This window comes from Mustela erminea, chromosome 7 (genome assembly GCF_009829155.1).
Source record: "Mustela erminea isolate mMusErm1 chromosome 7, mMusErm1.Pri, whole genome shotgun sequence".
Classification (NCBI taxonomy): Eukaryota; Metazoa; Chordata; class Mammalia; order Carnivora; family Mustelidae; genus Mustela; species Mustela erminea.
Genome location: NC_045620.1, coordinates 74,643,338 through 74,671,306, shown reverse-complemented (window position 1 = coordinate 74,671,306; position 27,969 = coordinate 74,643,338). Strand labels below are relative to the sequence as shown.

General features: G+C 44.1%; 1 protein-coding gene across 7 annotated transcripts in view; it reads right to left on the bottom strand.

The window, feature by feature from the left end:
- The window catches only part of SPTBN1 (spectrin beta, non-erythrocytic 1), a 196,850-nt gene that overhangs the window by 57,406 nt on the left and 111,475 nt on the right, over window positions 1–27,969 (bottom strand). For all 7 annotated transcript variants that reach the window (XM_032352123.1, XM_032352125.1, XM_032352126.1 and 4 more), the window contains 3 exons: window positions 13,512–13,663; window positions 4,089–4,262; window positions 287–378 (listed from right to left, as the gene is read on the bottom strand). In XM_032352123.1, coding sequence (XP_032208014.1) covers window positions 287–378; window positions 4,089–4,262; window positions 13,512–13,663 — 418 coding nt within the window. The remainder of the gene's footprint in view (window positions 1–286; window positions 379–4,088; window positions 4,263–13,511; window positions 13,664–27,969) is intronic.

Below are 27,969 nucleotides of genomic sequence, written 5' to 3'. Positions count from 1 at the left end.
TTCTTAAATAGGGTTTCAGGATTTTAAAATTCAAGATCCACTGTTCTCTGGAGCTGCCTTAATAAAGAGAGGGAAACGGACTGTGGAGCTGACAGGTCCCGAGCGTCAATCAGAACTCCTCCCATGCTGTGAGCGAGCGGAGATGTCAGCTACCTACTGCTTACGAGTTAACAAGACTTCTCCATGGAAGGAGTGGGGGGGATAGCTGTCAACACCTCAAAGAGATGACCAAAGCAGGGTTGTCCTGGGTGCAGTGGCCCCGGACCCCCGGGGTGTTCATACTCACCCAGCTGTCTTCATCTGGCACCACAACAGCAATGCATCCTTGGCAGACTTCTTCTCTTTGTTGTCTTCCGTCTCTACACTGATATCCTGGATCTAAGATTTATGAACAAGCATTAGATGAAGAGATGGGTCAGCTGCCCAATAACAGCCACAGAAGAACTGATCTACACATACATCAAGAGTACACTTCAGGCCACAGCCCAGTTGTAAAGCCTATCTACTGTGCCAAAGAAAACTGCTTTCCTCAAGGTTCACCTCATTGAAACAACAACCAGGTTTTCTACTTTGCAGACATAAGGAGGAAGTGAAGAATACTTAGCTGCACTACTTCCCAGAACCCCTCCCCCCTTTAGGGGTCACTTCTAAGCTCAAAAGAGCCCACCTTTCCAACTACAAGTGCTCACTGTAAATACCCTGCTCCTTGTCAGACCCCAGAAAAATCTTTGGTTTGGTTTTTTATAACCAAGTATTTTTCACACTAGGGTGCATGTCCCTCATTAATGAGGACAGCATACAATATATCTTTTCTAAAAACTGACCCAAATTCCCCAAAAAAGCATGACTGCAGTAGGCTTCCATGGTCTGTGCTATAGTCCCAATGTCTGTGGTTCCCCCGAACTCTCAGGTTGAAATCCTAACTCCCAAAGGTAATGGCATTAAGAGGTGAGGCCTAACAGAGTAGGATCCTCATGAACAGGACTAGTGCCTTATTAAAAAAAAAAAAGGCTTCAGAGAGATCCTTAGTATCTTCCACCACGTGAGGGCACACTGAGAAGTCTGTCATCCAGAATAGGGTCTTGCCAGCCCATGCTGGCTTGATCTCAGACTTAGCCTCCAGAACTGTGGGAAACGAATTTCTATTGTTTGTAAGCTACCCTGTCCATGGCGTTTTGTTATAGCAGCTAGGATGGACTAAGACAGTCTCATTCATAAGCCACTCATGGAGAGCATGCAAGCAACAGAGCGGGTCTACTGGCACCAACATCACCACTGCCTGGGGCTAAGACCTTCCAGGCTCCACTACCTACTGTGTGTCCCCAGGCCAGCTCCTCAGCTTCCCACCTGAGGAATGGCCAACAGCAACAATGGCTCACAGTGTTACTGTGCATTTGAACAAAGAATATGAAGTGCTGAGCTCATGACAAGGAACCCGTAAATGTTAACTCTGTTAAAATGTTAATGTAAATGTTAACTCTGGCTTGGGTCGCCCCACCAGTTATGTGATTTTAGACAAATGCTCTAAATACCTTTTTGTCTTTAGATTTTTACCTATTATATTATAATGTGGGACAGGGATGGGGTAAATGGTGTTGGCCTAGAAGGCCACCTGTCATCTTTTAGCTCTAGCTAGACCAAACTTCCCTACCCTGGTCTGTCATGGGTCTTCCCATTTAATCTAAAGACATGCCCCAGAATTCTTTTTGGGAAAGAGTTAGAAGAAGGATGAAATATATAAATACAAGATTATAAAGGCAGACACTTTCAACTGGGAAAAACCCTTGGAAATTGAAATAATTATAACTTCTAAAAAAAATTACCCCTTTTTAACCGTGCTAAGTATGTGAAGTGTGGGTCTGCATAAACTCTAAACTCTATTATTAGGATCGTTAGTTCTTGTGCTGAAAGTAAATGTGAAAGTACCTTATTCAAGAGGTAAGACACAGACTCATCAGGAAAGGCAGATGGAATTCTACACATTAACCCCTGTCGACCTTCTCATGCTTCTGTGTGGAGAGGGGAATCTATTTCCAGACTTGGTCATTTATACACAGTCTACCCTTCTGAAAGGATTTACACAAGGCAAGACTTTCCTGCCAGTTTCCCACAACATCCTTTATTTTCTCTTACAAGGAGAGCAGAATGAAACCTAAATTTCACCATTAGTACTTAATGGATACTTCCTCCTATGCACACACAGGACAGGCTATGTCCTCAGAGCTCTAGACACGTGCACATGCACACTCAACGTGTGCACTGGAAATGTAAGACAAAACTGCATATTCAGGAGCTGGAGGAAAGAGAGACGGAATGTGGAGAAGCTTCACAGAGGCAGGTAGTGAGCTGGGCCTTGGCGGATGTAGAATCAGTACCTATCTGTGGAATGAGCAGGGATTTAATACAGCTGCTGGACGAAGGAAGCTAGGTCATGTAAGACATCAACACTGCAGGCCATGCAGTGACATCAGCAGCCTACGTTTCTTGCCTTAAAGGAAAGAGAAAGTACCTATCAGCATTTACAAGTTCAATTACAGAAAAAGGCAAGCTGTCAGGAAGCTAATTAGTCAATGACTCAACCCAATTCATGCTGAGAATCTTGGAAAGGGTTGCGTGTGCCAGCTCGCCAACGTGGGCAATGACCCAGTGTGAAAAGAGGCCACCATCAGGATGCCCTTCCATGCTCTGATTACTAGAGGCCAAAGGCAAGAGAAAGAGAGCTTTTTACTTTACAAAACTGAGGGGAAGCTCAAGGAGGGTCCTACTACTAATGGTATTCACTCCATTTTCAAGTCATTTAGGAACTGACAGAAACCTACATAAGAGCTCTGTTTGTAAAATAGAGTCACTGATTGTTATAATTAACTCCATTCATGATTTCATCTTCAAAAGTGGTTCCCTCTTCAGAACTTCTTAACTGGAATCACTGGAACTGCCACCCAGGGATTCTGAATTACTAAAAAGCTTTCCCCAGGCCTCCGAGGACCTCCCAGCTTCGGAACCACACCCATTCAGGGAGTTTCTCAGGACAGCTCTGTTCAGCTCCCACTCCTCCTCCCAACCTACCCACCCAGAACACTGTTAAACCCATTCCCCTGGGGAAATGGGAAAGAAAACGATTGGTTACAGGCTGACTTCAGTTTTACCAAGAATACAAAGAGCTAAAATTTGATTTCCGTTTCTGCCCTTTTTTGGTGAGGCTTTTATTTAGCCAGAAAAATCAATCAGACTTTATATCAAAGGGGTGGAACAGGAAGGAAAGGCACAGAGAACAGAGCCACCCAGGAGACAGGACTGCTAGGACATTTGTTTGCAGAGTAACCTGACGCTTTGGTAAGAAGTGTTTCCGGCATTTCAATTCTAATTGAAAAGCAGGAGCAGGAAGCACTGCCTGGAGAAAGAGCCAGTAACCAGGCCAGAGGTGCTCCACAGGGCTGAAATTCTGAGCTCTCTCTTAAAGGGTCAGAAGCAAGCACTGCTGCCCTGACTGGTTCTGTAATCCTGGATAAGGCTCCTTCCTTTCCTCACTTTGAGGAAGACAGAATGACCTTGAGAGTACCTTATGGCTTAGAGTACTTCTATACTTAGAGCCTTCCCCTCAAGTATAACAAACCCATAAAAATGTCATCAATTCAAACAAGCATAAGGCTCTTGCACACTTCCCCTGAAAACTGTTTCCTCACATCCAAAGGAGAATGAGAAAGTGAAAATGGAGCTCCCCCAACCCCCGTCATAATCCTCAACAGCTTCCCCTAAAAATACTCCAGGATACGTGCTACAGTGCAGCAAAGTTCAGTCAGTCTAGTGCCAGCAACCTAGCACCAATGACGTCCTTGTATCTTTGCTCCTGAAAGCCGAGGGGCAGACACCAGGCCTTTAGAGTAGTGGGCAGACTGCAGCCCAGAAACCCCCTTATCTAACAAGGGCGCTTTTCAGGGGCCAGCAAAACTAAGGGAGGATGTGGTAGCTGCCAAATGCCAACGGGGGCTGAATGGATACCCAGCTCCACACACCTGACTCTGGGATGCCATTTCATTAGCATGCTGTACCCAGTAAGAAGTGTGAATCCTGCAGCCATGTGCCCTTACCTGGAAGCGCAGGATGATGGTCCAGATGAGGCCGAGGGTCAGCCTGTGGTTCCCATCCACGATGTCATGGGAGCCCATGTTCTCAAGATGGACTCTCTGCTCCTTCAGGAACTGAAGGGCCTTGTCCACATTCTCCAGACAGTGGATACGCATTCGTCCCTTGGTGGGTTTAGGCTAGAATCAGGGGAGCAGAAGGCAGAAACAGACTATGTAACAGGGTGCAGACAGGCTGAGAGCTACTGCCCAGAGCTCCAATGGGCCCGTTCATGCAGCACTCTCGTCCCCACACCAAAACCTTCAAACACGTGTGTGCTCGCTCAGTACAAGGACAGTGTTTACCTAACATCCTTACCAGAGGAAAGTTACTTAAGGGACAGGGATCCCTCTTCAGAGGTTTGTTCAGTCACGCAAGGGACACAGTTTATACGTGAGCACAGAAGCTGGAAGGTTAGAGAGAAAGGAACCCAGTCTCCCTGAAGGATTCAGAGCCGCTGCTGCCACCCACACAGCTTTCTGCAGATGCATGGCAGAACACCCCTGAGACTTTCCTGACTGCTTGAAACATAAAAATAGGTTTGCTACTTGCAGGTCTGGGTTGTTTCCTAAGGCTGGCTCCAAATGAAAAGGGGACACACTACCACATGAGAATTTCCAAGTGGCAGTTTCATGAGGGTGATGTGGAGGGCTGAGAGAAAGGGTGTGACTCACTGAGAAGGATAAAGGAAAGGGCAGTATGAGAGCAATGTAATTTGAATACCCCAATGTCTCTTCATTTTACCCAGTTCTATCCAACCCAAGAAGCTCTGGGAAGGTGAACATTTTGAATAAACAAAGCAAAAGATCAAGGCGCACGCACACACACACATACACAGGAAATTCTCTGTGGGTCTCCATCATCTACTGGGTCTAGAGCAAGCTCATGTCTCCACCGCCTGGCACTGGCCTTCCCGCCTTCTCATTTCTCAGTACAGCCCCTGCTAGCCTGGGCTGCACCTCAGGCTGATGATGCTTCCAGCTGTCCCAAGGCCTTTTCCTCTCATCCCTTTTCAATGACTGTGCACCTGACTAGGGAGACAGGGGCCCACTGACACGTGCTGTTTCAAACCCAAATTGTCTTGATGCCAAGGCCTGCAGAGCAATGAAGACAAGGCCATTCTACTAACTGTAGCGCACGGTCCCCAAGTGTGCCTCGAAGGGGTAGCAAAGGTCATTTTCTAATGGAGGTTGAGAGAAACAGTGTGGATGGAATCAGGAGGGGCTACAGGGAGGAGGAAGGGAACAGGGAGTAGATAAGGGGACTGTTGGTCTCTTCCCAAGCTCCATCAGGTATAACCACTATTATTGCAGACTCGATTTTGAAAAACTCAATCACAAACGCACAAGACCTTCCAAGCCTCTATTCTCTCTCTCTACAGCATCTCAGAGGAACCTATCTTCCTTTCCACACCCATATGGGTACAAGGAGTGAGTGGGCCAGGATGGTGATAAAGGTCCATTTCCCTGCAGGTTGATAGGTCTAATGCCACATTGCAGGGACCCCAGGGGATGCGACTGGCCATACCAGATGAGCTATATGGATGGTTCACAGCAGACCCAGATGCAACTCAAATCCCTGAAAAGCACTAACCATTGGAAATATCAGGGCATGAGACACAGGAAGGAAGTGCGGGTGGTGGGGAGCGGGGGGTGGAATTTAGACAAACCTCTTCAGGTAAATGATCAGACTCCTTCAAATGGTTAAAAAACCAAACAAACCTCATGAACTTCTAAAAGGCAGGATAAAAAAGGGACGGTTTCAGCAATCACTCCTCTTTTTTTTGTAATTCTCCCTCCTGTGCAATATGCTTCTGTTGGACAATTCAACAGAGGACAACAACTGTGCTGATGAAATGCCTATATTCAAGTTACAATTTCACCACTTTCTAGCAAAGCAGAGCCTTACTTCTCAATTGTTTACCCATAAACTGGTAAGAATACCAATAATTATCTCAAAGGGCTGTTACATAAATGAAATGGTAAACTAATCATTATGGCATTCTCAAACACACAAAATGGCTCTCTACCAGCAAAGGCACAAGTCTTTTCCTCCCAACAATTCTACTTAAGACAGGAAAAGGTGGGCTCCCACCTCTCCCTGTGTTTAGATATAATACACCTCTCTGGAGAAAATAGGAAATATTTAGACTCTAGACACAAAATTCCCCACTAAGAACCTAAGAAGTTGATATACTTCAACTGAAAGGGAAGCTCAAAACCAGGAGCAACCGTGCCTCTAAACAGTGATGATGATAACTCCACTCTTCTATCCCAACCCCCCCAAATTAAATTCTAGACTCGAATGAAAATTAAAAGTGGTAGAGAAAAATGTGGCTGGGTGGTGTCCCGACGGAGGGAAAGGATGTGAAAATACCCAAACCTCGACATTTTGGGCTTTACACACAGTAAGAACTCTGTGGTTCAAAGCTTGTTAGGAAACAAGTCTGAGAAACATGATTTATAGATATTTTAAATCTGATTACTGCGCTGTAGCTACTACTTCAAACCGGACAAAGTCGTGCACGGCAACAGCATGTGCACCTGTCACCTCACTCACTTTGCCGCCCTCTTGTTTCTCAAGCCCTTCCCCACCTTCCATCTCTGTTGAAGCTCACTCATCAGCAGTGGCCCATTCCCGCCTTCTATGCCAAAAGAAGAGACAAGACATGGTGAGGTTACAAGACTCACTAGTGGCACAGGAGGAGGGGGAGTAAGAACCAAGATGACAACTCAAGAGTACCAGCTGCCCGGTCTCCTGTTGGGTTTGCCCTCAGCACTTCTATCCTGTTCTGGGGCACAACAGCTGGGCAAGTTTAGGGAGCAATGATGACAGGAAATTAATTTTAGGAAGTATGAGTGATCTCCCAGCACTATACCTTGAAACACACTGGTCATTAAAATGGCAGAGCCCCCAAAACTGAACATTCTTGTCTGCCCTGACTGCCCTCACCTTTGTGAGGGTGCTTGATGATGGTCATCACATTCGGTCCTCACAGTAAGACCATCAAATAACTACCACTTCACTGAGCAAACACTGTTGGACGGATGGGAGTAATCCATGCCGCTAGTCCCTGCATGGCGGGCACGGACTCCAGAGCTCACGCTCTTCCTGCTACAGCAAGAACCAAGAGTGGTGCACATTTCCACGTGAAAGGAAACAGACTCAGTTCCACCTGGCAGATAGTTTTCTTTTTCTTTTTCTTTTTTTTTTTTTTTTTTAGTGCTATTTTTATATTGCTAAACTTCCATCCTCTTAAAAGGAAAAGAGAGTTAACAATGAAGAAAACTAAACACAATGGAACTAGGGGGAGGGGTGCAGTCCTTAGTAATAAACACTTTCTCGGGGCAACACCCCAAGAGCAGCTGATTCTGCCAAGAAAAGGAGCATTTCCTGTCCCGCCTCCATTGATTACTGTCAAATTTCCACTGTGATGCTGGTGCATTCCCACCAAAACATGAGACTTTCTGTCCTGGAGGTCCCATTCGATGGGGCAGTCTGAAATGCATTCACATTGAGAGACGCTCCATCCCAGACCCACGCTGGATGCAGAAATGAGTGGCAGCTGTGGAGGCAGCAGCAGAACCACTCCTCTGAGGAAATGCCCATTTTTACAAATCCTCCTTAAATCATTTTAACAAGCTTCCCTGATCTTGCAAGCACTTTTCCTGTTTCCCTTCCCAAGGTCCCTTCTGTCCCTTCTGGTCCCAAATCTTTATCAAGCACAGCTCTATCCTAGGCCTCACCCCAGACCCATCTATTTTCAGATTCCAAAGAAGGAATGGAAATTACAGAGCTAAAGAACCACCTCTAGCTCCTGGCGACATGATTCCAATGGCTTATGAGAACAATTTGTCCGAGCCCTGCCTCTGAGAAGCAGTGTGGCCTTGGGCAAATGCGCACGAGTAGACCCTGTGCCTTTAGAAAGCAACAAAGGAACTGGATGGTTCTCGGTCTGCCATTCCGCCTCCACTGCCTGCCCATCCTTGAGTCAGAGTCTCTTCTCCCCTGCAGGGTATCACGATCTGCAGAACTACAGAGTAATCACAATGACAGGGCTTCTGTCAGAGCTTAGAGACAGCAAAGAGAACACAGATGTTTCCTAGAGCAATCTGGCTGCCTCCCTGAATAAAGAAGGAAGACACAGGGGAGGATGTCTGGCAGGGTATTTTGGTAGGCTCCCTGGGGGCTGGGCCACACTGTTCCACCCTGAACCCTCATTCCCTCAGATTTTCTTCATTTGTGTCCCAAGTCACCTTGAAGCTACCTGGAGCAAGAGCTCTCCAAGGATTGCTGGGTGACAGAGTACCAGCCCTGGGAAGTGAGAGAGGCTGACTCTAGGATTCTACCTGCTATGCACTAGCTGGATGGCCTGGCTGGCCACTTACTCTGACCCTCAGTACTTATGAAATGAATGGATCTAACTCTGTGGTCACCAAAGTCACTTCCAGCTATATAATGGATGTGTTGGAGAGCGGAAGGCTTACTAACGTGCAAGGTGAATTCTCACAGGCCCACTGATTCCTTGCTCCGTTAAAGAGGAAAGAAACTAACTGGTCTCCACATACCAATGTGACAGACACTTGCTTATCTTTACCTTTTAATCAAAAATAGTTTGAACACGGACACACACACACACACACACACACACACTCTTACACGGCTCTACTTAATTCAGATGGTAGGATGAGAAGCACTGATTTCAAAATCTCCTCTAGTACAATACATAGCCAAACTCACTTCACACTAAGTCCCCAGTCAAGTTTTGATCGTTAATGAGTATAAATGATCCTTGTCCAATTAAAATTAAATAGTAGCACACTGTGCTCCATTAGGTCCTGCCTGTTTCCTTCACTGGCTGGGACCTCTCCCAATAAATATTTTCCTTCAGCAGGGCTCAGCAGGAAAGGAGGGCACCAACAAACAGGAGAGTGGACTGGAGTCCAGGTTCTATGACTTACTAGTGACACTGGCCCAGGGCAAGATCCTGGTCACCTCTGCCGATTTCTTCCATGAAGTCTAACTGTCCACCTCATTAGACTGTGAGAACTCAGTGAGATTGTGGACATGACAGTATATACTAAAAAGCAGACATGCTCAAGTTACCATCATCACTCTTTCCAAAAAACCTCCAATTTAGCTGGGATACTTTCCTACCCCAGTTCCTTCCTGACAGCCACCACCAAATGTGCTCCTTACTCTCCCTCAGAACAGACGTCTGACCCTTATCTTCTCCACCATCCACACCTGAACACCTCTGTCTTGGATCCTGCTGAAACCCCACCCACTTGCCATCCAGAAGGCTTATTGCCCCTTCTGAACTCTAGGGCTCTGGGACCATTCACTTGGTACTTGATCGTGCATATCTATCCCCATTAATTCACTTTTTGTATTTAAGTTTGACTGCAATTTAATGGGGGTGGGGGGTCCTTCCATGGCTGGTTGTTCAAAATAAAAGAAAATTCTCCCAAACAAATGATATGACAAACAACAGGTAGACTCTGCCGGCCAGTTCACAAAACCCCATTTCAACAACAATACATGCCAGTATGACTCTCCTAACAAAGGCTTTATGTAAAACTCCCCCAGTGCAGTTCAAAATGCGATTTAAGGCTTAACAATCTCATGGTAAATCTATCTTCCCCACCTAGCTCAGCCTGTTTTGGCATTAATGGTGGCAAAGAAAAGAAAAATCCTGTTGTTGATTTCTCTTCTTTGATGCTGATTACCAGAGCAAGACAGAGTATCAGGAAAACAATAGGCAAGCAAAAACCAGTGCCATCTGCAATTGGAAATGGCAGCAGCTGGGCAGAAGGGCAGAGTGTTCAGAAAACCTTGTCTTCTCTGGGTCAGAGGTGAGTGCTCTGAGGGGAGGGTAGAGTATTCAGAAAACCTTGTCCTCTCTGGGTCAGAGGTGAGTGCTCTATCTGGCAGGAACAAGGCAGAAAACTGGTGGCCTTACTTAGAACCATTCTTCACTTCTGAGGCCCATAAAGGAAAGGGGGCAGGCACAGGCAAGCCTCAAACCTGGGTTGTGACCTGTGGCCTCCACCTCACCCCCAAAGTCCAAGCCAGTATTATTCCAAAGCCCTGGGATCTGGGTGAGACCAATGATGAAGTGACTGACACAGGTTCTGTGGTCATAGCTTTGATCTGCTCAGTTGACGCGGAAGTTAAGGGTGGGTCTATATTTTTTAAAGGAATTTTAAAGCAGCACCTTTAAGAATAATTATAGTCCATTGTAATTTCGGAGGAAGACATGGGGAAAAAAATGGTTTTTTTTTTTTTAAGTCAACAACCCAAGCTCACCCAAGTACGAGAAAAGCTTCCTGGCTCAGCCTCAAAGTTTCCTCATTGTTCCACAGACTGAGATAATCTAAAGCAAAGACAGGGACATCTCCAGACACAGATCCTATCCAAGCCAGGACCACAGAAGGGGATTTCTGTCTTTTGACGTTCCCAGTACAGCAGAATTGAGTGTACTGATAACCCAAATGCCTACTTAAAACGTGTTCAAATGTAACTCAAATTCTACCGAGATGGGGATGGGGTTAGGGTGGAATTGTTTGGGTTGTTAAGCTACTGTTTCTTTGAACTTAATAAAAATCAGACAAATCTCCTACTCTGTTAAAAAGGATTACCCGACTCCAAGAATTTATTAATAAAGCAAACAGATATTCTAGTTCTTCAGACATTCATCTGTTATTCACTGCCAAGCTGATGGCAAGGCATGGGGCTAAAATACTGAGACACAGGTCCAGACGAAGGCAAATGTTTATGTCATACAGGGTCTGGGATCACTGGTGCAGTAAGTCCAGAGCTGACCGAATGCTATCCAACCATAAGCATTTAGCTGTGGACAAGAATTTACCCAGGCCTGGAAGCTCTAACCGCCTCATTAGTTTCATACTCTGAATATGCAAGGATCCTTTGGGATAAGCCCTCAGGGAGGTAATCTCCTACAGGGATGGTCTCTAACTGGAGTTCCCGCAGCCTCCATTCCCAACAGCAGAGAATAGTTTGTGTCCCCTCCAGAAAGTTCCATGAACCAAATAAACCACAGGGCTAAAGGGGCTGAAAATCTCCAATCTGAATGAATAAGAGCTTTAGGTCACTATCTATGGTATCCTTATTTTTGGAATAAGAACATTAATCAGACTGCCTATAACCAGGGTTGGCTGTGCAAAATGAATAATGAAAGAAGTTAAGGCACTTGGGGGTTCACAAAGTAGTATGTCATTGCTAAACACAATTTCTGGCACTCACTACCTAAGAGGTTGGAGATGGCACCCATCCTATGTTCCTCTCCACCCTACTCTTCTAGGTCTCTGGGTGCCTTAAATTTTTTTTTTTTTTAATATCTATCTATATATTTTTAAAGAGCAAATAAAGTGAGGAGTGGGAGGGATCTGCACATGAGTTAAGAACTATGCTTTGCTAGTTGCTGTCTTTTTCCCTACTGAAGTTTTTGTTACCCTGTTCAGAATAAAGGCAATGGGGCTGATCCCACTTGTTATGAGGATGTTATTCAAGACACAATCTTCTTCATATTAAAGAATTATGGACCTTCAAAGGTGAACACTTTGCTCCCTAAAGCCTGGAAGACTGGACCCTACTGGAACCAAAATAAATGTTCAAATTAATTTCAAACCACATGACATTTAAATGATTTTTTTCAGTCATTTTCAAAAACAAGCAAAATAAAATCAGTAAATAATCACACTAGACTAAACATTTAAGAATAAAAGAAGAAGTTGGGAGGTATGGGGAAAAGTCTGCTTATAAAAATTAAATTTAGAGGCACTTGGTTGACTCAGTTGGTAGAGCATGCAACTGGATCTTGGGGTTGTATGTTCGAGCCCCACATTGGGTGTAGAGGTTACTTAAAAATAAAATCTTTAAATAAAAACAAAAAAACAAACAAAATACCCCCCTAAATATTAAATTTAAAGGTAAATATCACAATAATTTTACCCTAGGTTCTCACACAAGACACACTTCAAAAAAAAAAAAAAAAAAAAAAACCACACCACAAATCAAAATGCAATAAATGATAGGATCCTGGGATTGAGCTTCACATCGGGCTGGATGCTGAGCAGAGAGCCTACTTCCTCTTCTCTCTCTCTGCCTGCCTCTCTGCCTACTTGTGATCTCTGCTTGCCAAATAAATAAATAAAATCTTAAAAAACAAAACAAAAAAAACTACCTTCAGGGCAGCCACCATGGTCTTGGGAATAAGCCTCCTTTATTTTTTTAGTTTGTTTAGCTTGATGTAAAACTCTCAAAGAGGATGAGGTAATAAGACCTGCATGCTTGGGGAACCAAGAGCAGAGACAAAACTCACTGGAGATGAGATGGGGCCTCATCAACTTTTCTAGGACTCTGTTCTTGAACAGAGGGGCAGGGAGGGAGAAAACTCTGTTTTAACCCAGGGTGAAGAGGCGGTTCTGTTGGTTGGCTAGTAATAGGGCAGCCCCTGTTGCTAGGCCCTATTGCAAGGTGTGTCAGTCTGTCTGCATACAGACCTGTGGGGCTGTTGAGTTACAGGGTGGAGCTCAAGTTAAAAATAAGGCTTTCTGGCAGTCCTGCCAACCAGCGGCGTCATAGTTTCCCAGTGATATCACTACAGATGTGGGGCTCTATCCCTAGGTGTCACCGTTTGGCTCAGTCCCACTACCACCTACGGAACTACATATGCTCTGGTACAATTTAGCACCTATTTTCAAATCAAGACCAGACAAAACCTGTTGGGTCAGTTAAAGGGACTGCTTTAAGGTTCATATACAAAAGTCACATCTGAGACAGCCGCAACAGCTCTGGGAAACAGAATGGGGACAGAACTTTCAGCGTAGGCTGGCAATTCCCCTGCCCAAAACAACACAGTGAACTGATCAGAAGCTCTGTGTTTCCAAGGAGATGACAAAACACCAGCCTCTTCCTCCACCCCCAAAATTAAAGTATGCAAGGAAGAAGGCAAAAAACACCAGAGACTACTGAATTCAATTCTTGCCACCTTGTACGGCAGCTCAGATTTTCCAGAGAACCTGTAAGAAACAGATTTAAAATTATTCCATGACCTCGTGGGAGAGAGATTCATCTTGGAGCCAGTGCCCGAGTCTGGGGACACCAGCCAAGATCTTTCAGACCAAGGGTAGTAACTTCACAAACTACCAGAACGAGGCCATTTAATTACAGTTTAAGAACATCACATACACTCACAACGGTAACACAGGAGCTTTTTCCAACATGCTCATCTCACTTATCAAGATCATCCTTCTCAAAAACATCAATCATTCATTGCAAAATTCATCAGGAAGAAGCCCACACTTGATTTTTCAAAAACATTCTCTGACCTATGGTGCAAGTCACTTAGAAACAGTCCCACTTACCAGCCTCTCTCCAGAGAGGACTTCCAGCAGCTTGATGAGCATCCGTCCATCTCGAAGGTCAGTGTACAGGTCTGTGATCCGGCAGGACACTCGGGCCAAGTGGGAATTGACCCACTTGGTGAAGGTCTTCTTCTGCACGGCTTCGCGTTCATCTGCAAGCAGAAGAGAGCTCCCTTTATCATCAGTTACAGCACGGCGGCAGCAGCTATGTGCTAGCGGGGTCACAAGACCCCAAAGGAAGAACAGGAAAACTACACGCTAATGAGACCTCAAATTAGCTCCTCTTAAGCATGATCAACTCTTCAAAATATTGGAACCATAGAACCCTTGAACACATCCGGGCCCCTAGACGTACCACCAGGAGAATATCCTTGCTCTCATTCATTCCATTTTCTTTGCTCTCTGATGAAGAGGCCAGAGGATACAGTAGATCACAGGGGAGGCCTGTAGAGCCCTGCCCAGCAGCCTAATATTTGGTAGTTTCTAATGTATATGTTGCAGCTATGATCATTCCTCCAAAAGGCATGTGTTAGGGAAGTACACAGTATATGGAGGGATGCAGGGTAGAAAAGCTAAGGAAACAGTACGAAATTGCTTCCCTCATGTACAAAGGATCAGAAGATGGATTCACTCATGACCTCGATTTGTTTTTTTTGCCCCCAAAGATTTTATTTATTTATTTGCCAGAGACACAGCGAGAACAGAGAACACCATCGGGGAGAGTGGGAGAGGGAAAAGCAGGCATCCTGCCAAGCAGGGAGCCTGATGCAGGGCTCTATCCCAGAAACCCAGAATCATGACTCAAGCTTAAGGCAGATGCTTAACAACTGAGACACCGAGGCGCCCCATGACCTTGATTTGTAATGACACTCTTACCTGCCAAGTCCCATGCCCCCATGAACAACAGAGAAAATGGCAGGCAACACGGTGAGATGCAAAGAGATCCGGCTAGGCACTAGGAGAGCAAAGCCTGGGCCCAAGGTTTTGCCAAAAATGTGCTGAAATACTGGGTTCAGGGTCCCCTTCCATAACATGGGTGGATAGCTATGATCTCCAAACTTTAACCATTCACTGAAAAGGCAACTGACAGCTTATGATCTAAAGTATGGTAGCAGAATAACGAAGTCATCCAGGAAACAATAGTTTTTCAAGCATCAGTGATCAAGTTCTGTCCAATTCAAAGCCTAAAACTCTAGACAGATCTGCCCAGAACTGGCCTTTCACATCCATACAAAGAGGCTTACAAACTTCTTGCCTCTGAACAATGTTCTAAATGCAGGCTGCTGAAACCTTCAACAGGGACACACAGAATAAAATGTACCCTGTACTCATTCGTACTCACTCACTGTTTTCTACAGATACACCCTTTGTCAGCTATTCACCCCACTTCTGGTTCTTTAGCATGAATGTGTGCCAAAAGACCCTTCAAGATCTATTCCTTCCAGTGTTAAGCCCAAACCCACCAAAGCTTATGCATTAATCTATAAAAAAGAAAGCAGATCCCCAAAATTTTTTGTGTGTTTCACCACTACTAGGTGACAACTCAAAAGCAACCTTTGCTTACAGGCATGTACTGGCAGCCCAGGGGTCCCGGGCTCCCAGGTGGGCCAGAGCATCATGGGAGGTCTCCCTGGAAGGTGTTGAGGAAGCCTCCAGCTACCCCAGCACAGGGAGGGAGCCAGGCAGAGCCCACAGCAGGTGAGCCTATACTGTGGAGAGCCTGGCAGGTAAGGCAGCTGGCCACCTGCTGCGGTGAGCTCAGCCTTTTTCTAAACAAACAGTCTGTCCAGCGGAAAAGAGGGCCTTTCCCTGGGACAAAGGCCAACCCAAAACAGACAAAGGATCAGAAAGGGCAGGACTGAGGGAACGAGAAATAGGCAGTCAGGGGCACAGTGTGGATGAAAAAGGAGCTGTACCAGTAACATCATGAGAAGTGACAGAGAGACGATCACATGCATTATTAATCACACAATCATCATGATGGATGGCAACTTCATGACACTGACACAAGGAGCTGCGTTTTTTTGGCTGAAAGTTGGGTGTTTTGAAAGAGGAGGTCCAGAACACAATACAAAGATATTAAGCTTCTCCTAAGTACACTTCACAGACGGCAAGTAACTCCTGGTTCAGATGTATTTAGGGTCAACTAATTTTTTTAAATACATTTTATGTGCTACACTGGAGTCGGGAATGTCTTTAATAAAGCCCTTGATGGGTATCAAGGCTTTTATTAAAGGGTTTGGGCTCAAAGTCACTACCACACCCAGCCTATCAAGGGAACGAGATCAAAACAAAAATCTGCTTGGATTATGGTATTTCTAAATATACAAGCACAAAAGGTGTTCCTCAGCCAACTGTCACTCCTTTGGGTGAATCTCACATTACAGAAACACTCCTGGCTCCTTTTGGGTTCTGAATCAACAGACTCCTTTATGAGGGGATCCCAGAGACCTATTTCCAAAGACAGTAAGTGCACTCCCCCAGCACCCAGTTCTGAGAGTCACAGCCTAGCCCTGACTCTCCTCCCCCAGGAGGAGGCAGAGAGGCCACTGGTAGAGCAGAGCAGTGAGGGGAAATAAAACTGTTCCACACAGTCTGAGGATCTGTGTGAAGAGGGCTCCTCAGGTCCCCAGAAACTCCAGGAAGAAGGGAGAGAAGAACCTGAACAAAAATGAAAGGAGAGCAACAAGAGCTTGCTTTCTTGTCCTTACTCCTGCTTTCTTTTATGTTCCCCACAGAGCCTATGAGCAGGTCCCAGGTCATGTAAGCGTGCCAAAGAAGTCACATAAGACCTAAGTTCTTCCAGCTCACACCACGCACTGGAAAAGGCAAGGAAGATTCCATCCAAGGACTGGACCAGAACCAACACTCTCATGGCACACTAGGGGCAGGAAATGGGCTCAGCAGTGACACACAAAGTCCGGTCAGCTAAGTGTGTCCTCTTGCAATGGATGGCTTGGTGAAAAACAAACATTTCTGAGGAAAAAAATCTATCCAGCAGCCTAGCTGAGGATGAGGCAGCATGTCCTTGGGGACTCTGTCCTTTGTTCCACCCTTCCTGGGAAGGCACAATGACATCACCCCTGCACTCACAACCAGACGCCTGCCTGAGAAGGAGCAGGAGGCCGTTGGCACAGACGATGGAAGACAGTCCAGAGGCATGTTTCCAAGCCGGAGCTGCTGTCACTGTGCCAGAACTGTGTAAGGAAGTGGTGGGAGGAGTCAAGAAAGGAGAGCCCACTTCCAGTTCTACCCGCATGAGGCAAATCTGATTAACAAGAAATGGGAGCCCTTACAAACTCCATACTGATTTGGTTATTTATTTATTTTTTTTAAAAAAGAGTTTATTTATTTATTTGACAGACATCACAAGTAGGCAGAGACAGGCAGAGAGAGAGAGAGAGGGAAGCAGGCTCCTTGCCGAGCAGAGAGCCCGATGTGGGCTCAATCCCAGGACCCTGGGACCATGACCTGAGCCAAAGGCAGAGCCACACAGACGCCCCTGATTTGGTTATTTAGGCCAGTGGTTCTCATCTCCCCTCAGGACATATAGCAGTCTAGTGACATTTTTGACTGTTGTGCCTGGGGGGGATGGGTGCTCCACTGGCATCTAGTGGGTAGAGGCCAGAGATCTGGTAAACACCCTACAGTGCACGGACAGCCCCCACATGGAATTATCCAGCTCGAAATGTCAGTGGTGCCCAGGCTGGGAAATCCTGGTATAGACATTCTGGGCTTCCACCAAAAGGAACTGGCGGATATCCGTGGTGTCTCAAACTGCAGAGAGACACGCATGAGTTGCGGGTGTTGTTCATTCATTACTCTCTTAGCTCACATCGAAGGCTTTGGGATCCTGATGGTCTACATGCTGGCCGCAGGAGGAGAAATCTCTGTACCTTCAACCCCACTCATCCCACAAAGCACTTATTACTTCTTTGCAAGAAAGAACAGTAGCAGCTGCCACTGCCACTGCCACTGCCTCAGCCTCCGGACAACCACAGGTGTAGGAGGCTCTCTGGCCCCGTATGGCAGTGGGCATTTCTGCCCCTTAGGCCAAGTCATGTCTGCATCTGCTCCCAAGAAGTTGACATGGTTGAGCCTGACACTGGAGCAGGTTCCCTGTTCCTCCCTTCCCCAACCACCACAGCCCTGCCCATAACCTGGTAAGTGCTGCCTCCCAAAAACAGGCACCTCCACGGTCCTGATAAGCACCTCTCAGCTGTGCCAGTCCTTGCCCCCTCAGCCTCCAAACTGTATTCATTTAGAGACTGACCTAAGGTCCCTCTAGCACTGGATGAGGAGGTGAAGCACAAAGCTCGGGGCCTGGCATGTTGTAAATGCTCACTAAATCAGCTCCTTCTCCTCTGGGCCAGCAGAGCAGTGCTCTCATCTGTTCAAACCAGCTGAGATCCAGGATCTGGAGCCACATGCCCGCAGAGTGGAACAAGGCTTTAGAAGTCCTCTAAAACAACACTCTTCCAAAAGCAAAAACATCCCTGCTACTGTACCTGAGCCAGCTATTTAAAAATCCCAGAAAGGGGGGAAGCTATGTGTGTGGACATGGCCGTAGGTTGTTAACAGTCTTACTGAAAGAAAACAGCTTGTTCGTTCGTTCCTTCTTTCTTTCTTTTTATTTTTTTAAGATTATTTATTTATTTATTTGTCAGAGAGAGAGAGAGAGAAAGGGAGAGAGAGAGAGAGCGCGCACAAGCAGACAGAAAGGCAGGCAGAGGCAGAGGGAGAAGCAGGCTCCCTGCTGAGCAAGAAGCCCCATGTGGGACTCGATCCCAGGGCGCTGAGATCATGACCTGAGCCGAAGGCAGCTGCTTAACCAACTGAGCCACCCAGGCGTCCCTTGTTCTTTCTTTCTTAAGATAACAATAGATCACTGAGACTTAACTATGTCCTAGGTAGGCAGCTATGTGCTTTACAGTTCCCATAGCTACTTCCACTGGCAGAATTAGTAACTTTCCAGGCAGGCTGGCTCTAAAGCCTGGGTTCTCAATCACGATGCAGTAATTCCCCTAGCATGGCATTAAAACACAAAACCCAACAGGTTTCCATGATACAAGATCTAGAATCACCCACCATCTCACCATCCTAACCTTAGTCCTTATTTTGTGAAAGGATCTGCTCCATCACTAGGTAACTCCAACTACTGGACAGTGTCTCTGTCCAGTCTAGATATGTCTCTATGGCCCAGCAAGGCTCACTCCACCTACAGAGCCACAGAGAATATGGGTCTCCCTACTTGTCCACATGAGGGCCTTCAGGTTCAAAAGTTCCTCACTGACCCCTCTTCACAATGAGCGGTACAGTGTGGTAGGCAGAGTAGAAACCAAGATCGTACCTGAGGACACAACTGCCCAATGGAAGGCAGGACCTGAGGCACTGCAGTGCTAGCAGCCCAGAGACAGTAACGTGGGGAACCAGGTGAAGAAAGGGCAGAAGGAACCAGTGGGAGGGGGCCCGGTGAGTCTTTGTGCCAATGCAGGAGTGGGAGTCAGGAAAGACTAAAGCTACTCTCAAAATTAGCTTCCAAGACCCACTAATTCTACCAAAATGTCCTCAGAACCCTGAAAACCTAGGAACCGGGAGTGGCGCCAGGTGTTAAGATCTCTCCAGCTAATTCTTTGGCCCCACAGGCTTGGAGAAAAATTAGCCAGCTGCCTGGGAAGTGAGAACCACTGAGAAGCAGAAGAGAAAACCCAACCTTGAGTGAGTGGCAATACCCACACCAGCTTCTGGTTCCTGAAAGGAGTGAATCGTAAGTAAAATTCTATGGCGCACTTTCTTGAAAACAGACTGGTAAGATGGCATGCCTGCAGTTACACTGTGATGCACGTGCACAGCAACTCTGTCAGGGAGGTGGAACACAAGAGGTATCTCCACCACAGCTCAGGGTTCAGGGAGGATAAGTGCACTCGGCATCAGCAGCCCGGAGAGCCAGAGCCGGCATATACTACTGGGTGTCCTTGGCTGCTTCCCTGTCTCTTCCACTGCTCAGTCAGGTTAAAGCGAATCAGGATGCATGCTTGGCTACACCGTCTTCTTTAAGTACCTAGATTCACTGTCTTTGGGTTTTGATAAATAACTTTAAAATTTTCAGCAGATGGCTTAGGGAAATCAGATGAAATATTTATAACAGAAAACGTTTTTGCCCAATTTTAACCAAACGGCTGTGAATATCCTCTCCATCTTCATCCCCTTCAAAGCACATAATTGACCTCTGTGCTTTTGAGGAATGACCATCATCAATACTGGAAAACTGTAATGCTTCAAGATTTATTTACTCTGGAAAATCTGCTGTAATTGGAAAAATGAACACCATGCTAGCGTAAGTTAAGCTAAAGGAGACAGAAATAGCTTTGATGAACAGAAGGGCATTGTGCGATGGAAATGATTGTATAGCATCTCTTGGCAACAACCCATGCACAGAGTGCTAAACACAACCACGTTCACCATATGCCACAATTCTGGCTATGAAAAGGGATGGGAGCCAGGGGTGAAGAAAGGCCTGAAGGCATGGAACATTTATGGATGGAAAATAAAGGAAATACAGAAATAGGAACTGACAAATGACCCCTCAAAGACTAGATTTATACCTGGTTGCAGAGAGAAGATCTTTCTTCTACTTTTCAAATAGTCTGAACCTGCTGGTATAACCCAAGAATATTTTCTTACCAGGATCCTCTTCAATTATGCTAAGATAGTGGCCTATCTTAAGGAATAGGTGGCAAATGTGCAATTTTTCTCTGGATAGACTGATAGCTATGGTAGGTGTAGATGTGGGTTCACAGTAGGAATTGAGAAACAAGGACAGAAGATGAGAAGTAATCAAAAGGAGGCGATGGAGCAAGCATCCCATGAACACAGCCCCATGAATGGCTAAATTATTTAAATGAACAATATTATAACTGTCTGGGTAAGGGCTAATCTGAAGTTGAGAGTGTTAATAAGCTCGAGTATTTACAAAGCACCTACCATATGTAGAACTTTCTGTCTAAGTCAAGGTCCCCTGCCCTCAATAAACTAGTTAGTCTAGCTGGGGAAACAAAATGGAAAGTCAAAAAATAACAAAAGATACTACAAAATAGTACAGGATCAGCTACCAGGACAATCTTTTCAAGATGTATTTCTGGGTGTTTAGAAGAAAAAGCTCACTATAATTAGGATGGTTTCAGGTCCCATCTTTCAACAATTACTGAACTCCGTCATGCCTTTCTCATTCTTACCCATATTTTTTTTTTTTTAAATGTTTTTATTTATTTAAGTAGTCTCTACACCCATCATGGGGCTGGAACTCGGGACCCTGAGGTCAAGAGTCATATGCCCTACTAACTGGACCAGCCCCAGGCACCCCTCATTTTTACCCATCTTAAGCATTACAGTTGTAGTCACCTTCCCCAAACAGTGGTTTCTCAAAGTCACACCACTGTACCAAAAAAACCTTCAGCGGCTTCCTGCCATCCACAAGACAGTCCAAAATGCAGAGATGAGAATTCAAGGGTCCAGAGAAGGCACACTTTCCTCTGGGATCCCCCAACACATCCACAGGTCTTATGTTACATTCCAAATTCTCCCAAATTCTCCCATGCACATTTCTTTGTTTACACCATTCTCTGAACCTGGAAGGCCCTTCCTCCTCTCTTATCTTTCCTTGAGACCCCAGGCCAAGATTAGCCTTTCAACAAACCCTCATTTGATGGGATGTCATCTGTTTTTATCACATATCCTGTACGCTTTTTCTCAACTAGCCTGTAATTGCCCCCAGGAAAAAGGACTCAATTCTACATCTGTTTAGTGCCTCACAGTATATACGCCTGGCAGAATGAGTACACAACAAACATTTGTTGAATGAACCAGCAACCTTGCAATGCCCAACAAACAGGTGCTCAATAAAGCCTGCTGCTACTACTGGTGGTCCTGCTGAAATTACTGAGGAAAGAAATTTCAAATCACAAAAACCTAAGAAGTTAAATGTTACCACCATACAACAACAAAAACTCTTTCATAACTGAATTGCTTCTTGCAATTGTTCCTCAAGGTCTGATAAATGATAATAATGCAATTTTGTGGCATGGTCTTTCAGAATAAAAGGGGTCCAAAGCTAACCTGAAAAGTTTGAGAAGTTTTTATTTTTCATTTTGTTTTGTGTCAATTGCCATCACATACATATACAACAGAATGAGGCAGCAAAATACATAAGGGTGTAATTATAACATTATCTTAACATGACCAAATTGGACAATAGTCACGAGACTTAATTTATACTAATTTTAACAATTTATCCATTAAAGCTCAATTCTTGAGTTGTTAAAAAAAAAAAAAAAGGGAATCTTAATTCAAAACAAAAGACTACAGTAGGGTGGAGTTCCCATATGTGCCTTGGCTTGAAAAAATAAATCATTTCCCATGAGCAACATGCAAAACACACAGAGCAGGAAACCGGAAACAGGCAACTGGCTGTATTGATAATAGAGAATCAAACTGTTATCTTGAGGCAGCAAAAGGAAGGAAACTAATCTTTTGACCAAAGGCCTCCCTGTGACGGGTTAGTCGGCGTGCGGGCGGTCCTTTAATTTATGTTTGCTAATCTGTATATAAATAGAACTTCAGTTAAAATATTTTTCCTAACAGTTTAACCTGCTTCACGGACAAAACACATAAAAACATCTGTTCTAAATGCATGTGCGGCAAATATGCAATTCTCTGCTAACACTTAACAGTCTGATGTGCAGACTACAGAACAACTGTGAACTTTCTATAACCTTGCACCTATGATTTACATCAGTGGAACAGGCCCTGCTTGTGGCTTATAGCAGGTCTTTTTTTTTTTTTTTTTTTTTTTGAGTAGCCCAGCCCAATTCTGTCAACTGGAAACTAAGGCATTTTAGAGGGAGACTCACAATAATGAGCTGAGAAAGAAGGCTGATTCCCAGGGGTCCTGCCTCCCAGTCAAGGTCATCGCTTCAAGGCAAGCCCCTTAAAGTCACAATCCACAAAAAGTCAAGACTGTGGAGGTGGCTAAGGTGATGGATGGTAGGAGCGAACTCTGAAAGCAAATGGCCGTTGGAATATCACTGGCTCTTCTCAACAAGGGCAAAGCGGAGAACTAAGGTGAAGTAAGTAGTGTAATATGCCAAAACGAGGAAAGAAAATTAAATGCCTTTAAAAAAGAGAAAAATTTCACTTATATGTGTAAATTAAAAAACAAAACAAATGAGTAAAACAAAAAGCAGACACAGACCCATCAACAGAGAGAACAAAGTGATGGTTGCCAGAGGTGGGATGAGCAAATGGGTGAAGGGGTGTGGGAGTCAGGCTTCCAGCTATGGAATGAATAAGTCAAGGAAATAAAATGCACAGCACAGGGGATATAGTCAATGGTACTCTAACAGTGCTGTATGGTGGCAGATGGTAGCAACATCTGAGTGAGCAAAGAATAACCTACAGAGTTGTCGAATCACTGTGTGTCAACTATACTCAGAGGAATAAAAATAATAAATAAATAAAACCAAATTTATCAAATCACTCTAATTTCTGGGGAAATTCACACCTTGATAAGAGTATTAGATGAACTTGGAAATGTATGTTAGTGTTTTATATTTATTTTAAAATATTAAAAAGGCTTCACAGGAAAAAATACAAGTAAATGATAAAAGGAAATGATTGGTTCCAGTGCAAAACAATCCATCAATGAAGCTTATTTTAAAAAAGAATGTTATTTAATTTTACTAAAAATCTGAATTGTACATAATTTTCCAGGAAGGCAACTATTAAGTAATACCGAATTTTATTATACTGTCTAAAAAATTACTGTCAGTACCCCGATTCACATTGGTGATTCCAAAGGAATTACTACAGCTACCACAGTAGCAACAATAACATATTAAATTTATTGAGCCCATGTGCCAGAACCTCTTCTGCTTTAAATCTATTGATTTATTTAGACCCACTGTTATTAAATATATTTATTATTATTCCAAGCTTACACCTGAAGAAACAGAGGCATCCTGTGCCAAAGGTTACACAGTCATTAATGATTATAACCAATAGGTTTCATAAGCCTTGGGCAAACGGATTATAATGGATTGAGTAACAATACCTCATTTATTTGACACCAATAACAGATTCCCCCCCACACACAATATTTAAAATAAATGCAACTTAAACCTTGGAAGTTTGTAATTTGTAACTGTGTTTTGATAAAGATGTTTCTAAAATTTGTTACATATGTCTTAATCAGCAAAATATGATAGAGGAGCCTGGGTGGCTCAGTTGGTTAGGCGGCTGACTTCAGCTCAGGTCATGAGCTTAGGGCTCTGGGACCAAGCCCTGTGTCTGGCTCCCTGCTCAAGCAGATGTCTCCTTTTCTCTTTCCCTCTGCCCCACTCTATCTCAAATAAATAAAATCTTAAAAAAAAAAACAAAAAACAAAAAACAAAAAACCCAACAACCAAATATGATAAAGTTAAAAAAAAAAAAAAAAAGGACATCTCAAGAAATATCCAGAAACCATTTACTAAATTGATCTGAAATTGGGAGGCACATTTCAAAGTTCCTTCACAGGCAAGAAGCACATCATGAGCCTGACATTCCAGCAGGAAACAGCCTGAAGCTGCAGCCGGGGAGAGTCTGCGGGACCAAGGATGAAGTCAGTCCTACAGGGCTCCCCCGAGCTGGTGGATGCTGGGTTAGGGTCATCATTAACTTCACCTCGCTCATTAAAACGTCAGTGCTAACTAGATGAGGCACAGAAAGAATCTGCTGACTTGCCTGAGGGTATGTGGGTAGCAAAAGCACATCCAGGATTAGAACCCTCATCTGTGTGAACCCTGAAGAATCCCAAAGCTCCTCCTCACACCACCATTCCTCACTGCCTGAGGAAAATAAGGTATTACCCTCCCAAAACAATACCCCCTCACTCAGGTCAGCTCCTTTGTGACTGAAAAGATCAACTGAAAATAGGAAAGAGCAAACTCTGGCCTATAGCCTGTTTTTGTATAGCCTAGGGACTAAAATGTTTTTTCATTTTGGGGGTGGGGGGGGGTGTACTGAAGGAGAAATGAGGAGATATGTTAGAGACCCTATGTGGCCTGCAAAGGCTAACAGAGTTAACTACCTGTTCCTTGAAGTTTCATCAGTTCCTGGTTTAAACATTTTTAGAGTATCATTAGTCCTGGACTCCCCTTGTTGGTTTCCATTTTCAAATAAAATCAGCTTAGCAAATATGCATTGAAGACTTGCTAAGAACAAGATACCGTGTCGGGGACCATTTGAATTTCTACTATTAAACATGCTCACATGTCAGAGAAGCCAGGGGGTGCACGTGAGAGCACCCAGCCGGCCCCTCTCCCCTCCCTTGCCTCGGAGTATTTTCATTGAAACAACAGAATTAAAAGTGCTATCCCAGTAGTCAGGAGGGACACAACACAGTGGACACCGCAGGCCAGAACTCAAGGCTGCACTTTAAGGATGAGGGTAAGTCAGGAGGCTTGAGGCCAGGTTTCCCAACTTCCTACTTCCCGTGTGCACAAGCTTCAGGTCCTTGGTTCTTATTCTGATATAAACTTTATTCGCCATCACCTCTCCACCCCCATTCTCCCTGGAAGGAAGCTAAAAAATATGAAGTCCCAGGTAGATAAGGGTAATTTGTAGTATCCTCAAAAGGTGGAAAAAGCTTGGAACTAAATAGACCCCACATCTTTAAGTAGCCAACTTATATGGGAGAATGCTAACATTTATACAGACTAAGACAGGAATTTTTAAAGGACAGTATGGTAACATAATGGGTACACTAAAACTTCATAAAGCTGATTTCATTGCCATATATGAGGGGAAGGGATTACCTTTACTTAGCAACAATTAAAGAAGCAGTAAATAATATATCTTATCCAGGTCATCATGTGGCACACAAATTCACTGGTGAAAATAAAATCCCTTCATTTTCAAGGCTTAAGGTAGGGTTTTATTACAGGAGCCTTGGGAGTAAGCAGGGATAGTGAGAATTAGAATTTATTATGTTTCTTCTTTCATGCAATGCACACAAAGGGTTGCCATACTATTCTGTGGACAATGCAGCTGGTTTGAGCCAGTGTATTAAAAAATCAAATAGCGTGCACCCACCCTGGCCCGTGCTTATGATATTCTCTCTCCTCCAGTTTTCCAGATTTCCTAGGGTCAACAATGCAAGGAGAAAAACAGAATTCTCTTTCGTAACCTAGAGTTATGTTACTGTAAGAAATTCAAGATTCAAAAGGATACTCCTGTACCTCAATGCTTTCAGAAAGGCTGATGCTGCCACCAGGCTATGGCACCAGTTCTAGCCATTCAGAATAGTTTCTGATAGCTGTCCTATTTGAGGAAGATGTCCAACTTATCTCTAATTCACTATTCCAGACAGCTAAAGTCTAAGAAACTCTTTTTTATAAAATCAGAGACACACAAAGATAAGAAGGAGGGACAAAGACCCAAAGGTCACCACAAAGTAGTCTGTTTTTCATGGGTGAAACAGTGCTTACTAACATGATCATTTCCTAAATGAATCAGTTGTGGAAATGCCCTTCTAAAATAATCTATCATGGAAGTCTTGTGGAAATGCCCTTCTAAAATAATCTATCATGGAAGTCCTCCCAATAGTTATATCTGTAAATTTAATCTGCAAAGGATTACCGTTTGAGACAAAGAATGTTACAGTGATGCCAAGTTATCACTTAGAACTAGAATTAGGACAAGGTTCCAATTAATGGGAAATTATATTTAAAAACAAATAAATGTAAACACTAAAGAATTTAGAAACTTGCTTCTGCCCTAAAGATCATTACCATTTTGTCACCTAAACCCCTTTGGCAACCATGACTCCCTATACAAACTATCAGGGTTGAAATGGAAGACTGAGAAGTTAAATAAGATTGTTTCAACTTTCAGGCCAAACTCCAAAATTACAACTGTAATATGCAAGTAAGCCCAAGGCTTCACGTGTTTGGAGGAGAAGACGTCCAAATTATAGTTGTGTATCACAAACAGCTAATGGTTGTGACAGGATTTTTTTTTTTTAAACACTAAGTTGTAAAGATAAGCCACTTTCTGGACTGAACTAAAGAATTTTTTAGTTTAACACTATTTTCTAAGCGATAGCCTAGTGTATCAAACCAAAATTTTCACTGCTCATTGAGTGTTCTTCATTCAGTAAGTAATTTACTGAATGATAAGCTCTGACCAATCCTCGGTTATATATACTATTTCACTGCCTACAAAATGATTCCGTGTAGAATAGCACATGTTCTACACTAGTACCCAACATTCAGCCACACAGTCCTCCTCTCATTTTTGTTTCCTCTTGGGTTAATCTATTAACCAATGAACAGCCACTTATTAAGTAACTGGTCTGAAGGCACTTGGAAAGGTGCCAGACAGCAATCAGAGCCCTCTTCCAAAACGGTAAGAAATTTTCAATTCCTTGAGAATTCACAGCATTCAAAAACTGATGCCCACACTCAACCACCATTTAGTCACTTTTAAGCTCTATTAAAATGAAAAAGAGAAAGTTATCACTCACAGGGTCAAACCCTGAAAAACAATTCTGGTAACTTCCTTTGTGGCTTTACTCAACCTCACACACAGAATAGTTACACAAGATTTCTTATAAAGCCAAATATTACAGAGTTTTGGCAGGCAAATTCCATAAGTACACAATGTACATTCCCTTGTTTTAATAAAGAAGGACAAAAAAACTGGAGAACAGACTTTGGACTCAGTCCCTATGATGACCTGGTCAACAGTGTGGGTGGCACCAAGGGCTCCCTCACCCTAATCAAAGGAGGACAGCGCAGTTCATATTAGTATGGTTTTTGTTTTTGTTTTTGTTTTTTTTAAATCAAAACCTATTCTTCATTGATAGGAACTCTAATCAAAGCTTTAAGTGCAGTTTCATTAAGACAGTGCCCCAAGTGTGATGTAGACCATACTGAATCTTCCTAGCTTACAGCTAGTTATCTACCTTAATTCTTTCATGTGAAAAAAAAAACAACAAACGGGGAGGAGCAGGGGCATAAACAGGGAGCCAGGTTCTTCTGTTGTTCTATTTGCTGTGGAAACATAAACCTGTTGCACAGTATTGCTTAACCTAAATGCAAATCCCTTCCCACAACAAAGAAAGTCTATCTTTACAATATCCCTGAATGTGCCCCCACATGCAGTACCCCCACCTCAGGACCCACCCTCCCATCCCCATAAGCAAGGCTTTATCTCCCACCCCACAGAGTCCGGTCCTTATAACAGGTGTAGGGACCTGGCTGTTTGTAGCACTGCCAGTCTGTGGAGGTAATGGGGAGGGTAAAGCAACCCTGTCACAGGAGAAGTATTTCTGCTGTTACTTAGATACGCCCGGAAAGCTGAATGCTATGGCTGATTTGTTCTTCAGGGACATTTTATTGCTTAATGAAGACTTTTTAGT